The 15,482-nt window shown below is 39.0% G+C and overlaps 1 protein-coding gene across 4 annotated transcripts in view; it reads left to right on the forward strand.

The window, feature by feature from the left end:
• Positions 1-15,217, forward strand: part of me1 (malic enzyme 1, NADP(+)-dependent, cytosolic) — a 141,607-nt gene extending 126,390 nt beyond the window's left edge. For all 4 annotated transcript variants that reach the window (XM_057834236.1, XM_057834237.1, XM_057834240.1 and 1 more), the window contains 8 exons: positions 4,132-4,241; positions 6,168-6,265; positions 6,545-6,658; positions 8,925-9,030; positions 10,434-10,576; positions 10,661-10,834; positions 14,415-14,513; positions 14,608-15,217. In XM_057834236.1, the coding sequence (XP_057690219.1) occupies positions 4,132-4,241; positions 6,168-6,265; positions 6,545-6,658; positions 8,925-9,030; positions 10,434-10,576; positions 10,661-10,834; positions 14,415-14,513; positions 14,608-14,775 (1,012 nt within the window). In that variant the 3' untranslated portion in view covers positions 14,776-15,217. The remainder of the gene's footprint in view (positions 1-4,131; positions 4,242-6,167; positions 6,266-6,544; positions 6,659-8,924; positions 9,031-10,433; positions 10,577-10,660; positions 10,835-14,414; positions 14,514-14,607) is intronic.
• Positions 15,218-15,482: the final 265 nt, after the last annotated feature.

Here is a 15,482-nt window from a genome sequence, read left to right on the forward strand (position 1 = left end):
GATTTTTTTTTTAATTCAACTAAAACCACAAAAAAACAAGTTTTTGGTTGCATCAATTACAAATGTTTACATGAAATGCAGGGCAGGAAAGTATTTTAAAAATTATAGTTTTTAGTTCAGCAAACCAATAACAAAGATAAAAACAATATAAATGAATAGCAAAGGAAGAGTTGTGATTAGCTAAACCCCAACAAGAACACTTATTGTAACATTTTTTCACTGAAAACCATGCTTTAATAGCGAGGTAGAAGCTTTTACTATCCAGGCCAGGGTTGGGCAAACCGGTCCTCAGGGCCCATAGTGAGTCCTGGTCTTTGGTAAATGGTAAATGGTGTTATACTTATATAGCGCTTTTCCACCTATCAAGGCGCTCAAAGCGCTTTACACTATACTGCCATCTACCTACTGGTGACGCAGCACCAGGAGCAATGTGGGGTTCAGTATCTTGCTCAAGGATACTTAGGCAAGTTCATCAGGGCGGAGAATTGAACCCACAACCTCTGGGTTGGGGGACAACTACTCTACCACTGAGCCACGCCATCCCCATCCTCTTTGTTCGAACTGATCCAGCACAGAAAAAAACCAATGAGGTTTCTGCTCAAACAAGAAGCACCTGACTGGGATCAACTGATTGCGCTTACAAGACACTAGATGGGAGAAAAGGTTTCTTCTTGATGGGTTGGAACGGAAACCCGTACCCACTGCGGCCTTTGCGGAATATTTTGCCCGCCTTTGATTTGGGCAGGTAGCATTGCAGAGGCACCTCGACATACGATCCTTTCGACATCTGATGTAAAATTTGACTCATGCTCAAAATACGACGATTTACAACAGCATCGCAATTTCATTGTTTTTTTTCCCCCAAGATGGCAGCACGGCAGATTTTCTTGTGAGAGAAATCAACATGGGTCCCAAGAAAGGTAGTTCAGGTGGTGAGGAAAGGAAAAAAATTTGACACTTACCTCTGAAATTAACATGAAAATTATAGAGAAAAAATATGAGCATCGTGTTCGCGTCAGTGAATAAATAATAATGTGTACAATCTTGACGGTCCTCCCCTGACCTCCATTCGCCAGTCACATCGCCAGCTTCTTCAGGTTTTAATAATTGATTTCAGAACTTGTGCAACACAACATGGCTATTGTCTGCCGTAACCGACGCTAACAATAACAAACATGAAAAGTGAAAGCAAAAACTCTAACGCACTCCTCTCACTCTCTCGTCAGTCTGTTCAGGAACAAGCATGCAAAACTGCCACATGAGAACCCGATTCATTATATTATTATTATTATATTATAATTTTATTATTATTATGATTTGTATTCATAATTTGTTTAGCTACGTGGAATTGCTATTTGTAATTGTACCTGCAGTATTTATGAAGGATTTAGCGTAGATTTTTGGGCTATGGAACAAATTAATCAATGTATTCTTATGGGAAAATCCCACTAGACATACAACCGTTTTGCATTCGAATCCAGGTCCTGGAACGAATTAAATTCATATGGAGAGGTACCACTGTACTCAGATTTTTTTTTTTTTTTTAATAATTGGGCATCTAACATGGCCCAGCAAGGTACACATGCACACCTCTTCCACAAATTCAGCTGAGATAGGCTCCATGTGACCCATGTGAACCTGTGATCAGTAGAACAGGAATAAACGAATTGTCCTATCTACAGTGGGGCAAATAAGTATTTCGTCAACCACTAATTGTGCAAGTTCTCCCACTTGAAAATTTTAGAGGCCTGTAATTGTCAACATGGGTAAACCTCAACCATGAGAGACAATGTGGAAAACAAAACCAGAAAATCACATTGTTTGATTTTTAAATAATTTATTTGCAAATCATGGTGGAAAATAAGTATTTGGTCGATACCAAAAGTTCATCTCAATACTTTGTTATGTACCCTTTGTTGGCAATAACGGTGGCCAAACGATTTCTGTAACTCTTCACAAGCTTTTCACACACTGTTGCTGGTATTTTGGCCCATTCCTCCATGCAGATCTTCTCGAGCAATGATGTTTTGGGGCTGTTGTTGGGCAACACGGACTTTCAACTCCCTCCACAGATTTTCTATGGGATTGAGATCTGGAGACTGGCTAGGCCACTCCAGGACCTTGAAATGCTTCTTACGAAGCCACTCCTTTGTTGCCCTGGCTGTGTGTTTGGGATCATTGTCATGCAGAAAGACCCAGCCACGTCTCATCTTAATGCCCTTGCTGATGGAAGGAGATTTTCACTCAAAATCTCTCAATACATGGCTCCATTCATTCTTTCCTTTACACAGATCAGTCGTCCTGGTCCCTTTGGCAATTCAGTATTCTTTCTCCTACAAACACGAGAACCTGTGTTTCTGCCAAAAAGTTTTATTTTGGTTTCATCTGACCGCCAACCGCAGATGGGCCTGGACGTGTACTGGCTTCAGCAGGGGGACACGTCTGGCAGTGCAGGATTTGAGTCCCTGGCGGCGCATTGTGTTACTGATAGTGGCCTTTGTTACTGTGGTCCTAGCTCTCTGTAGGTCATTCACTAGGTCCCGCCGTGTGGTTCTGGGATTTTTGCTCAACGTTCTTGTTATCATTTTGACATCACGGGGTGAGATCTCGCATGGAGCACCAGATCGAGGGAGATTATCAGTGGTCTTGTATTTCTTCCATTCTTTAATAATTGCTCCCACAGTTGATTTCTTTACACCAAGCGTTTTACCTATTGCAGATTCAGTCTTCCCAGTCTGGTGCACAATTTTGTCTCTGGTGTCCTTCGACAGCTCTTTGGTCTTGGCCATAGTGGAGTTTTGAGTGTGACTGACTGAGATTGTGGACAGGTGTCTTTCATATGAGTTAAAACATGTGCCATTAGTACAGGTAAGGAGTGAAGCCTCGTTAGACCTCTTTGACAGCCAGAAATCTTGCTTGTTTGGAGGAGACCAAATACTTATTTTCCACTCTAATTTGAAAATAAATTCTTTAAAAATCAAACAATGTGATTTTCTGTTTTTTCCCCCCACATTCTGTCTCTCATGGTTGAGGTTTATGCATACTGACAATTACAGGCCTCTCTAATTTTTTTCAAGTAGGAGAACTTGCATAATTGGTGGTTGACTAAATAATTATTTGCCTCACTGTATGTGCAGACACTTGCAGCTGGCAAAAGCTGTTATTCCAAAACCTTACATTGGCATATACCAGTTGTTAATGCTATATAGTTATTGCGGACACAGAAAGAACTGAGAGAATATTTTGTACTCCAGTTATCACATTGTTTTCAATTGTAAAACCCACTCAATTAAAATTGTCATTGTCAAGTTATACAATACCGCAGCTCTCTTTTCTGTTTGACAGTGCTTTTTCCAACAGCTGGTCATTAGAGTGACACATTCATCAGTTCATTATATCCTTCCCCCTTTTCCCACTTTGCTTTTAATCTTGAAGACTGAGCGGCCTTTGCAAACATTCTGTAAATTCCTGAACAGAGAAACCATCTGGTGAAAGGCATGGGAACTTGGCATTCCTCAACCAAATATCACTCCCAATTCTAATTTAACAGCTCACAACGCTGAGCTTATATTTGTTTTTCAAGTTATTATTTGTGTCTGTGTTGCACTATTAAACATTTTAATGGTTATCTCAATAAGCAACCTGGTTAACACTGCTAGTTTACTGGGAACACTCTGTTGCCTTTGTCCTCGTTTTGTTCTCCTTTTTTGTCATCCTTTTTCTGTGCACCTTTGACCTTTCTTTGTAACTCATCGTCAGGGAAGCAGGTGTCAGCTTGTAATGCAAAATAATGGCCATTGTATTGTGGTTTTAATTCATTTAAGTTTTTATTTTTAAATAATTTTGCTTGACTTGAGGTGTTTTTATTTCAAAGATCACATCGTTGATCTGCATATGCGAAAAACTGAGTATTAAATTTTGAGCATATCAACATGTGGATTTAGAATTTAAAAGAATGGTGCAGGGCGCCCTCCTCTGGACTGCATCAAAGTAGTGCTTTCGGCCTGTGCTGTGAAACCTTGAGTGTCTCAACCCCCCCCCCCCCCCCCCCCCCCCCCCAATCGTTTTATCAACAATCACAAAACAATAATTTATGACAAAAAATTCAAATGGTCTTCATCTTGTTTACAGGTATGGAATGGACTGCCTCATTCAGTTTGAAGACTTTGCAAACTTAAATGCTTTCCGCCTTCTCAGCAAGTACAGAAACATGTATTGCACATTCAACGATGACATCCAAGGTAGCTGGGCAAACTGCCAATATTTTGCCTTCTCACCTTTTTTGAGTCCTCTTAGTTAAGTGTAACAACTTATCTTAGTATGGTGTCTACACAATTGTCTTGGTGTTCTTTTACTTTCATCTAATCTAAAAAAAAAACTAACTGCACACATTATGCAGGTGCCCGTGCAGTACATCCTGTAAAAGCGCTACAAAATATCAAACATTGCACATTTGCCCCTTTTAATGGTAATGCTCAATAATGGTTACTAATGAGGAGTGGTGCATTAAAAATAGAAGAAAAAGACTTAAACATGTCAGTGTTCCATCTATTTTAGTTTTAAGCAATGTTTAAGGAAACATTGAAGTGTCATATCAACGATTCTGAACATGATAGAACATACCGAAAATAATGAATGGATGGCTGTCTTGTCAGTGTATAGGTTAATCCAGTGCTTCTCAATTATTTTCTGTTACGAAAGGGAAGACGTAAACATTTCACTTACCCAACTCTCTGCCGCCACTGTAAATAGTATGATTTGTCTATAAAATTATTATAGGTACACCTCTGCATAACACTGTGTCCTTGTTAATATTAAAGAAAAAAAGTAATCTAGATCAACACATAATAAAGTGTAACTTTATTAACATTGTCACATCCAATCTGTAAACATACAATCAAGGTACATTTTTTGACCATTTGATACGGATTTTTTGATATATATAAATCTAATGAATAATGATACATTCAAATTGATTAGCAACATTAACTCAGAGTACAATATGCCAAACAATCTGACCGAAAAAACAAAAATTAATAGAACAAAAATGACAGTGTCATTGACATAGGGACCGTTTTTATTTTTGCTGCAGGATGTAGTTAAAGCGAAAGTTAAGGATTTTTGACATTAGGCTGGGGGAGTTGATTCCAGCAAATTCTGTTTCGTTATTTGATAGTTTCGGGGCTTCGGAATGGCTAAGCTAGAGTGAGTCAATGGCACCATTACAGCATGCCAATAAAAAAACGATACAGATCTACGAACAGATCCAACATAGTCAAATAAATTCAAAACTTAGCTTAGCCACTCCAGAGCACTAAAACTTAACAAATAATTTTCAAACGAAATGGAATTTGTTGAAATCAACTTCACCAACTAACTAAACCCATGCTAACCCGAAGATTAAGCCTAATGTCAAAAATCCTGATCTTTCGCTTTAAAGAGGATATGAAGGTAGTTGGTGTGAGAGCAGAGGATGCAGACGACAGGGTTAGATGGAGACAACTGGTTCAGCTCTTTTGCTGTTGTATTGGGTTATTTTGCACTGAGCAACCTGCTATGCCACCTTATATGATGATAAGAGTGCTCGCTGGTTTACAGATGTAACACTCACAAAGCAGAACGATTGTTGGCAATATTCGGCACGTTTTCGTTGGGAAAAAAAATGAAGCGGTTTATCAATGTGATTGGGGTCTAATGTCTTTAAGTGAAGTCTTAATTGATTTGGCTTAATGCTGTCCGCTGCAAACATTTTTAGACACAGTGTATTCACTGTATTCATTGTGTGACACTGTATTCAAAGTCAAAGCCAAAAGCCAAACGCTACATACACTTTGTCATATTTCCTCATCTTAGCTCTTCATATCTCTAGTGCTCTTTGGTGTGTGCTCTTGTTTGGTTAAAAAATATTGCACACACTGTGAAAATGAAAATGTTACTGCCACTGGATGTGGAATTACACTTGTACGGCAAAAACGTATGTTCCCCGAGGTCACATGAGCCCCCTCCCCTGGCATTGCTTTGCGCGCCCCACTATTTGAGAAGTATTGGCTTATATTTAGTGCATATAGTTAACTTAAGATCCTGTTATTGTACAGTATAACTGATGGTAATGTATTTACCTCATGCATTTAATTGAATGGTGTTGCTCTACACGTTTTTTTTCCCAGGCACTGCTGCAGTGGCAGTTGCCGGTCTTTTGGCGGCTCTCCGGATCACCGGGAGCAAAATGTGTGACCACACAATTGTGTTCCAAGGTGCAGGAGAGGTGGGTGTAGCACACACATAATGAGACTATTACTTTGATTACACTTACAACTCCTATAAAAAATTAGGAGACAATATGACAATTTTGCAATTGGAAATTATTGCGGAATGTGAACTTCTTGTTAAACTTACATGTTTGAGAAATAAGTCAAATGATGTTTTTTTGGAATTGATTTGTGTATTAATATTCAGCCTTCCATCTACTAGTATAGCTTTATAATATTATGAAATGTTAATAACTCAGTGTTGAAGTCATCCCTCACTGTTGTGTTTGTACCAGGCAGCAATGGGGATTGCTGAGCTGATTACAATGGCGATGGAGAAAGAGGGCCTTTCTAAGGAAGACAGTTTGAAGAAGATCTGGATGGTTGATTCTAAGGGCCTGATTGTCAAGGTGTCTTTACTGAAATATTCATATCCTAAAATTAGTCATCACAACTTGCCTCAAGCATACCTGTTTAGTCCTTGCATTTTCTTATTGTTCTGGTATGTTTTTCTTTTACTGTCAAATTTTAAAATGAATTCAACTCTCAACTCACCGTTATTTGCATAGAACTTATAGAACACTAAATATTGCCAATCTATTTGATTTTGAATGGGAACGTTTGGTATTTGTTTGTCGCTATGTGCGACACACAAGCAGTCGAGAAAATGATTACTGGACTAAACAGCTTGATATCCTTGATGTGGTATTGACTTTGAAATGCCGTATGTATTCCTTCTTTTGGTAACATTTAATTTGACAGTGGTGTCACAAGACCATCTTATGACTGTTTTAAGAGTTCAAATAAAGTGTTAGTTACCCTTCTTTTTATGTCAAATCACAAATGCTTGATAAGCATATTATGATTCAAATAATTGAAATGGTTTTAAGTACGGTATTTTTCGGACTATACGTCGCACCTGAGTATAAGTCGCACCAGCCAAAAAATGCGCAATGAAAAGGAAAAAAACATACTAGTATATAAGTCGCATTTCTTGGGGGAAATTTATTTGATAGAATCCAGCCCCAAGAACAGACATGTCATCTTGAAAGGCAATTTAAAAAACAATAGAGAACAACAGGCTGAATAAGTGTGCAGTATGCTAACATTACATGACGCCAGAAGTTAGATCGGGCCAAAAAATCTAGCCCGACCTGACAGGTCCTCAGGTATTATAGCCCGACGCGGGCCGAGCCCGATCAGTTAATTTGATTTGCTTGCCCGAGCCCGAAAAACCCCCCGGAAATTTTATGTTTTATTTGTAGGCACAAGCCTAAAATGTGATGCGTGGTTGCGTTTTGTATGATCACGTTCGGGACGATGCCGGTTTGTATAAGCATAATAATAACTGTCAGGGAATGCGCGGGCAGGCAGGTGGTGTGGACCCAAATGCAGAGAAACAAAAATGCAAGGCAGGAGGCAGATGGCGATGAACTCAAAAAACGTTTTAATGATATCTAACAAAAACACAAAGTACAACCAAAACCACTGGGGATCAAAGGGCAAGATTCAAACAAAACTTACTTAAATCAGAGGGACTGGTACACGAGGGCTTGGAACGGACTTGAAGTTTGCAAAGACGGACATAGACAATGACGCAACAAGGAGTGACAAGAAACTGCGTCATTATATACGCAGACAAGGGGTAACGAGACGAGGAACAGCTGGGTAACACAGGTGGATGCAGATTGCAGGATACACTGGGAAAACACACACAGGTGAGAGAAATGGGTAATCACAGGGACAAGTCACACAAGGAGAAACCAAACACAAAACCTAACAAATAACAAATTAAAGCCTGTGTTTTGTAACGATTTCTCCCAGTTAAACAAGACTGTAAGCTGGATATTAAATAAACATTTATATCTTTTATATTTGCGTGTCTGTTCTAACAAGTGGATAGTGGATTTGGCATTTAATCTCCTCGCGTTGGCAGGAAAAGAAAAAAAAAAAAAAACGCACGTTTTCTCAACGTTTAAATAGTCTACATATTTTTGTGATCATTATAAATGCATTTACACAATGAAATAACACTGGAAAAGTTAGTAAAATATATTTTTCGTATGAGACCAAAGCGCCACATTCGTTTACATTCAGCGAAGCCGACACAGGTTTCCGTATCTTCAACAATCAGTTTAAATCCTTTCCATATCCCACTCCTACCGCAGTTGTCTCAATTTCAATTCCCCTGTCTTTAGTTTGTTTTTCACACCTATAGCTGCTTCAAATCGAAAAGGAAATACCAGGATGCTCGCGGAGGGGAAGGTTGAAAAGAGAGCGGGGCCACTCTGTTCACATGCGCAGGCATGCACAGCGCCTTCTCTGTTTTATCCAAATTATTTATTTTATTTAACATCCATACATCATTTTAGTATAAATATATGAATATATATTTATTTCAAAAAAAGTTAGCAGGAGAGAAGTCGGCCTGACCCGACCATAAATAATCACCCATAAATCGCTCCAGAGTATAAGACGCACCCTCTGCTAAACTCGGACTTAAGAGTCCGAAAAATAAGGTACCAACAGAAATGTCAAACTGAAACAGTTATTTGCATTTTCTAATAGGACAGAGAACCTTAATCCAAAGGTGAAATCTATTAGCAGGCAATAACTTCCATTCTGTGAATGACCCATTATGCTTTCCTCTTCTTTGTCATTCTACACATTTCTAAGGGTCGAGATCATCTGACTCATGAAAAGGAGAGGTTTGCTCATGAGCACCCCCAGATGAGGAACCTGGAGGATGTGGTTCGTGAACTGAAACCCACAGCTTTAATTGGTAAACATGATAATTGTTGTAAACAAAAAATTTTTTAAAGTCAAGTGTGTACGCGAAGATGAGACAGGAAATGTGGCACACTGTCGAATAGTTTTGAAACAGCGATCATTAAAAGTGTGCTTGCCTCACTGAGATGCAAGAGGTTTCAGGCCAGAGTGTAACGTCACACAAAGTGTTCACACTGTTGCAAGGCCACACTCCCTTATTGCTGGATATGGCTTTTTATGATTATGCATGTGTGTATTGTACAGCAAACTTTCCAAATATAGCGCAATAAGGAAAGCCTGGAAGCATTTTGCTCAACAGATCCAAGATGAATGGAGAGGCCCATCAAAATCGACTTGACTCTGCATTAAATATTTCGCCCTTGACTGCTACAAAATTTGGCTATCGTGGCAGATGGATGGGCCGCGTGTCGAGCTTTTGAGTTGAAGCCGTTAACTAAGCCAACAACATACGCTAGCTGCTATTATTATTAGCTAATAGACTATATCCATACGCCTCGATCGATCGCTACTGTTGATATGTTCATCCTACTTGAGATAAGAATGTTCCGGCTGTGCAAGGGTAAACATATCCGTACTATGGCTGTGTACTACTATACACTCACAAGGTGCGCAACACGACGGTAAAGGACAGACCTTGCCGTGGCCAAGAGACGTAGTCGCTAGCATGAATGTATTTATTTTGTCATTGTTGAACAGGAAAGCCACACTTTAATTATTTCAAAGAAGAGGGCAATATTACAACATCTGTGAAAACCTAGCTAGCTATGAAATCATACAGTAAAAACCTCACTGAGGGCCGCTTAGAGAAATTAGACTGGCATGGCCGTATGGTTGAAATCTGACTGGCCAAAAAATTCTGGCATTGACTTGCTTTTTCTGGAAGCATTGCAGCCAAGTGATGTGCTACTAAATACAACGAATAGACTGTTGGGGATGGGTTAATCCAATCAATTCATTCATTCATTTTCCATGCCGCTTTTTCCTCACGAGGGTCGCGGAGGTGCTGGAGCCTATCCCAGCTAACTACGGGCAGTAGGCAGGGGACACCCTGAACTGGTTGCCAGCCAATTGCAGGGGACAAGGAGACATACAACCATTCACACACACACTCATACCTACGTATGTAGGCATGAGTGTACGTACTCATACCTAATCCAATATAATTGAACAAATATTACAATTAAGCTCATAAGCATGGCACAGTTCTTCCACTTTGCCTTCCACAATTATTAACACAGCAGTAAAGTCTTAATTATAGTAAATATTTACCAGAAAATACCTCAATGTCACAAATTTAAAACAAGCAAAGCACGCCTGCTGTTGTCTCTTTTTTGGAACTTCAAAATGTCCTTTTTTCCAATCTGCCTGTATTGCTCATCACGATCTGTCTTTCAGGTGTGGCAGCTGTTGCTGGCGCCTTCACAGAGAAGATCATCAGGGACATGGCATCCTTCAACCAACACCCTATAATCTTTGCTCTCAGCAATCCAACCAGCAAAGCCGAATGCACCGCAGAACAATGTTACACATTTACAGAGGTACTGTTGAAATATATTGATGCCTGCTATTTATTTTACATGCCTGTGCTGCAGTTCAATGATAATGCTGGCCTTGCACTGTAGGGAAGGGGCATCTTTGCAAGTGGCAGTCCGTTTGACCCTGTCACCTTACCCGACGGGAGGACCATGCATCCTGGTCAAGGAAACAATGCATACATCTTCCCCGGTGTCGGCCTTGGCGTCACCGCCTGCGCTATTCGACACATCACTGAAGATGTTTTTCTTACCGCAGCAGAGGTAGCATTGACATTTGACTCTAGTACATATCCATCCATCTATACATTTTCTTTCGTTTAATCACTGAATGCTCGATTCGCCTATAGACTAACAACACCAACACAGCCTCTATTATAGCATCTGACCAAAAAAGATCGAATCCAGCTACATGAGAAAGACAGGCCCCCTTATATTGGATATTTTTTCCCTCAGCAACAAGTTATATAGTGGTGGATGAAGTACTCACTTTTTTTCTACTTCAGTCAAAGTACAGATACAGGTTCAAAAACATTTAAATAAAAGTACAAGTGTCTAAGAAAAAAGTTACTCAAGTAAAAGTTCAAAAGTGCTTGATTTAAAATTTACTTTACAACTAAAAAGTAAAAGTATTTTCCCCTATGCAAAATTGTCATACATGTATATATACGTGTATAATTTTTTGATATACATAAAGAGATCTGAGTCAATATTAAAAGAAAGAACCAGAAAATTCATTGGGTGCTCTGCTCAGTGTGCAGAATGGAAAAAACAAGCAATAAAATTGACTGCACTGTAAACAGAAGCTTAACAAGCTAAAACATTCCAAAACTTATTTTAACGGTGGATTGCAAGCAACTAACGTGCATACTGCCACCTACTGTATGATAGTGTGCAACACCCATGTGAAGGTGCGCTGCTCTTATTGTTGGTTTTTATATATCTTGTTCACCTGCCTAATCTTGCTTGTACATGTGTTGCTGCATTTGGTGCTCAATTACTGTATAGTTGCACGGGGCTTATCGATTGCGCCGGAGGCATGACAGCAAAACTATCTGTCTACAATGAGAAAAAAGATACAGGAGTAATGTGTAATTCAGGCAGCAATTTGGAAAGTAGTGAAGTAAAAAATATAGATTTGTCCTGTAAAATGTCATGAGGTAAAAATAAAAAGTACAACTTCATATTTGTACTCAAGTAAAGTACAGATACACAAAAATGTACTTAAGTAGAGTAATGAAGTACTTTTACTTTTTTACATTCCACCACTGTGTATACCTTATGGACTGACCGCACTGACATTTTTGTTTTTGTGTGTGAAAAAATAGAGGATTCTAGGTGCACCCTGTAGTATATAGTAATACCATACTCACTGGCCACTTGATTAGGTACACCTTGCTAGTACCGTGTTGGATACCTTTTTGCCTTTAGAACTGCCTTAACCCTTCATGGTACGGATTCAACAAAGTTCTGGAAATATTTCCCAGAGTTTGGACCATATTGACATGATAGCATTACGCAGTTACTGCAGATTTGTTGGCTGCACATCTATGATGCGAATCTCCTCTTCCACCACATCCCAAAGGTGCTCTATTGGATCCTGATCTGCTGACTGTGGAGGCCATTTGAGTACAGTGAACTCATTCACTGAAAACACTGTAATCACAAGCAAAAGAGCTATCTCATAACGATTAAGGTCGTAAGTCAAATGTAGTTACAATAGTATGAAGAAGTGTCTGAACCTTTAGGAATTTCTCACATTTATGCATAAAATCCCCATCAAATATGATCTGATCTTTGTCAAACTCACACAGATGAAAAAACAGTGTCTGTTTTAACTAAAACAACCCAAACATTTATAGGTTTTCATATTTTAAATATAATAGGATGTTAACAATGACAGAAGGGGAAAAAATAAGCAAGTGCCTAAGGAGACTTAAAGAGCAATTGAAACAATTTTTACCAAACAATTTAAGTCAGGTGTGTGCCCAATCAGTGATGAGTGTTTTAAAGCTTCCCTGCCCACTATAAAACACACACCTGGTAAGAAATGTCTTGATTAGAAGCATTCCCTGATGTGCATCATGGCTCGGTCAAAAGAGCTGTCTGAAAACCTGCAATCAAGGATTGTTGATTTATATAAAGCTGGGAAATGATACAAAACCATCTCTAAAAGTCTGGATGTCCATCAATCGACAGTCAGAAAGGTTGTCTACAAATGGAGAGAGTTTGGCACTGTTGTTCTCTCCCAAAGAGTGGCTGTCCACCAACGATGATCAGAAGAGTTCATCGCAGAATACTCAGAGAGGTAAAAAAAAAAAAAAAAACCCTAGAGTGTCTGCTAAAGACTTCTAGAAATCACTGGCACAGTCCAATATCTCTTTACACACATCAACTATATGAAAGACTATGGCCAGCAATGGTGTTCATTGGAGGACTCCACGGAGGAAGCCACTGCTGTCAAAAAAAAAACCATTGATGCTCATTTAATGTTTGCAAAAGGCACTTGGCACTCCACAGAAGTTTTGACAAAATATTTTGTGGACTGATGAAACCAAAGTTGAATTGTTTGGGGGTAACACACAACGTCATGTGTGGAGGAAAAATGGAATAGTTCACCAACATCAAGACCTCCTCCCCACCGTGAAGCATGGTGGAGGGAGCATCATGATTTGGAGCTGTTTTGCTTCCTCAGGGCCTGGACAACTTGCAGTCATCAATGGAAGAATGAATTCAAAAGTTTATCAGGATGTTTTGCAGGAAAACCTGAGGCCCTCTGTCAGACAGTTGAAGCTAAAAAGAGGATGGATGCTGCAACAAGACAATGTAAAAAAAAAAAACACAGGTTTCAGAACAACAAAATACATGTTCTGAAGTGGCCAGGTCAAAGTCCAGGCTTGAACCCCATTGAGATGCTGTGGCATGACCTAAAGACAACGATTCATGCCAGACATCCCAGGAATCTGACAGAACTACAGCAGTTTTGTAGAGAAGAATGGGCCAAGATTAGTCCTGATCGATGTGCCAGACTGATCTTCAGCTCCAGGAAGCGTCTGGTTGAAGTTATTGCTGCCAAAAGGGGGGGGCCACAAAATATTAAATGTGATGTTTCACTTACTTATTTCCCCCCTTCGGTCATTATTTGAATACTATTCCCATTAAAATATGAAAACTTATAAATGTTTAGGTGGTTTTAGTTAAAGCAGACACTGTTTTTCATCTGTGTGGTTTTGACAAAGATCAGATCACATTTAATGGTGATTTTATGCAGAAATGTGAGAAATTCCAAAAGGTTCAGATACTTTTTCATACCACACTAAGAGTTTTCAGTAGATCAATATGAAGCGATATAAATAAATACACACAATACATATACAGTATTCACTGTAGGGCACTGTAGCTAAGTTAGTTAACTTAACTTAGCTACAGTGCCCTCCATAATTATTGGAACCCCTGGTTAAGATGTGTTTTTTAGCTTCTAATTTTTTTTTTTTTTTTTTTAATTCAAATTATATTATTTTACTGTAGCTAGTTATGAAGTAGGCAAATTTGTTGATAAACAATGATAATAATAACAATGATGAAAGACACACACACAAAACACTATATGAAGATACATTTCACAGGTGTACTGGAGACCCAAATGTTTTTTCATGTGAATGTGAGCTCTGATAGATAGACTTCTTCAGTTTACTCTAGTCAAGACAGCATGAGCTATAAGAATCTTACCCTTGTGCAATGAAGAGACAATGTACTAATTAGTATAGGCATAGTGGGTCACCCGTTGCTAGTTTGTCTGTTGTGGATTAGTCCGATGTTAATGTATTTGTTTACTGTATAACAGGCTCTTGCCCACCTAGTGACAGAAAAGGACCTGTCTGAGGGAAGGCTGTACCCACCTCTCAGCTCCATCAGGGAGGTCTCTCTCGAACTTGCAGTCAAGGTGACAGTTCAACTCATGTACAGCATAATAACCTTTACTTTGGTCCCCGACCAACGTTTATCCATTCTTCACATCTGAAACATATGTTTTACAGATAATAGAATATGCCTATGAGCACGGCATTGCCACGGGTCTCCCAGAACCCTCTGACAAAGCAGCATACGTGCGCTCACTAGTTTTTACCACTGACTATGATGACTTTAATGTGGACTTGTACCGCTGGCCAGAAGACAGCATGACACTCCAGTCATGCAAACTTTGACTGTGTGAGCATCAAAAATGTTCCAAATTCAACCACTGCCATTAGGAAAATGACATGTACAGCTGTATGTATAGAATTTATTCTTACTGCACTGTATTTGTATGAATAATATGGTAACTACTATGGCATAAATGAACCAGTGGATTTTTAATGCTGGTGGAAGAAGTTGCAGGATTTTTAGGGCATTACGTTCCCCACTAAGGTTCTGATATTTTATTATTTTAGAAATTTAGGTAAATGGGGTTTATGTAGGTTGAACACATTTTTTTTTATTCAGAATGTCTTAATTCTGAAAGAGACTTGTCAAGTTGCTGTGTGTAACTCAAGGAAATGCACTGGATTTGTGAAAACGTATTACTTCTGAATCTGGATGATGCCATATATATGTGATTTTTTTCTTAAAATAAAAAGCATTGTTATTGTTGGTGTTTTTGTCTAAACCTTACTGTTGTATTAAAATCTTGTTAAATCTGAAGTCTTGATCAACTGTTCGAAAATCGTTTTTGTAGAATTTAATCGTGGTGATCTACTTCCCTCTAGGGGTCAAAATTTGAAGGTGCAATGAAACGCAAAAACCACTGCTCAAGAAAACTTCAAGGTCACAAAACCACGGAGAGTACAGACATCGGTTTTTACTACTCAGACATAAATAATAAATTCAAGCTTCAAAAATGTTTTCAGTATTGAAAACCCAGGGAACAATTACA

This window comes from Corythoichthys intestinalis, chromosome 4 (assembly GCF_030265065.1).
Source record: "Corythoichthys intestinalis isolate RoL2023-P3 chromosome 4, ASM3026506v1, whole genome shotgun sequence".
NCBI lineage: Eukaryota > Metazoa > Chordata > Actinopteri > Syngnathiformes > Syngnathidae > Corythoichthys > Corythoichthys intestinalis.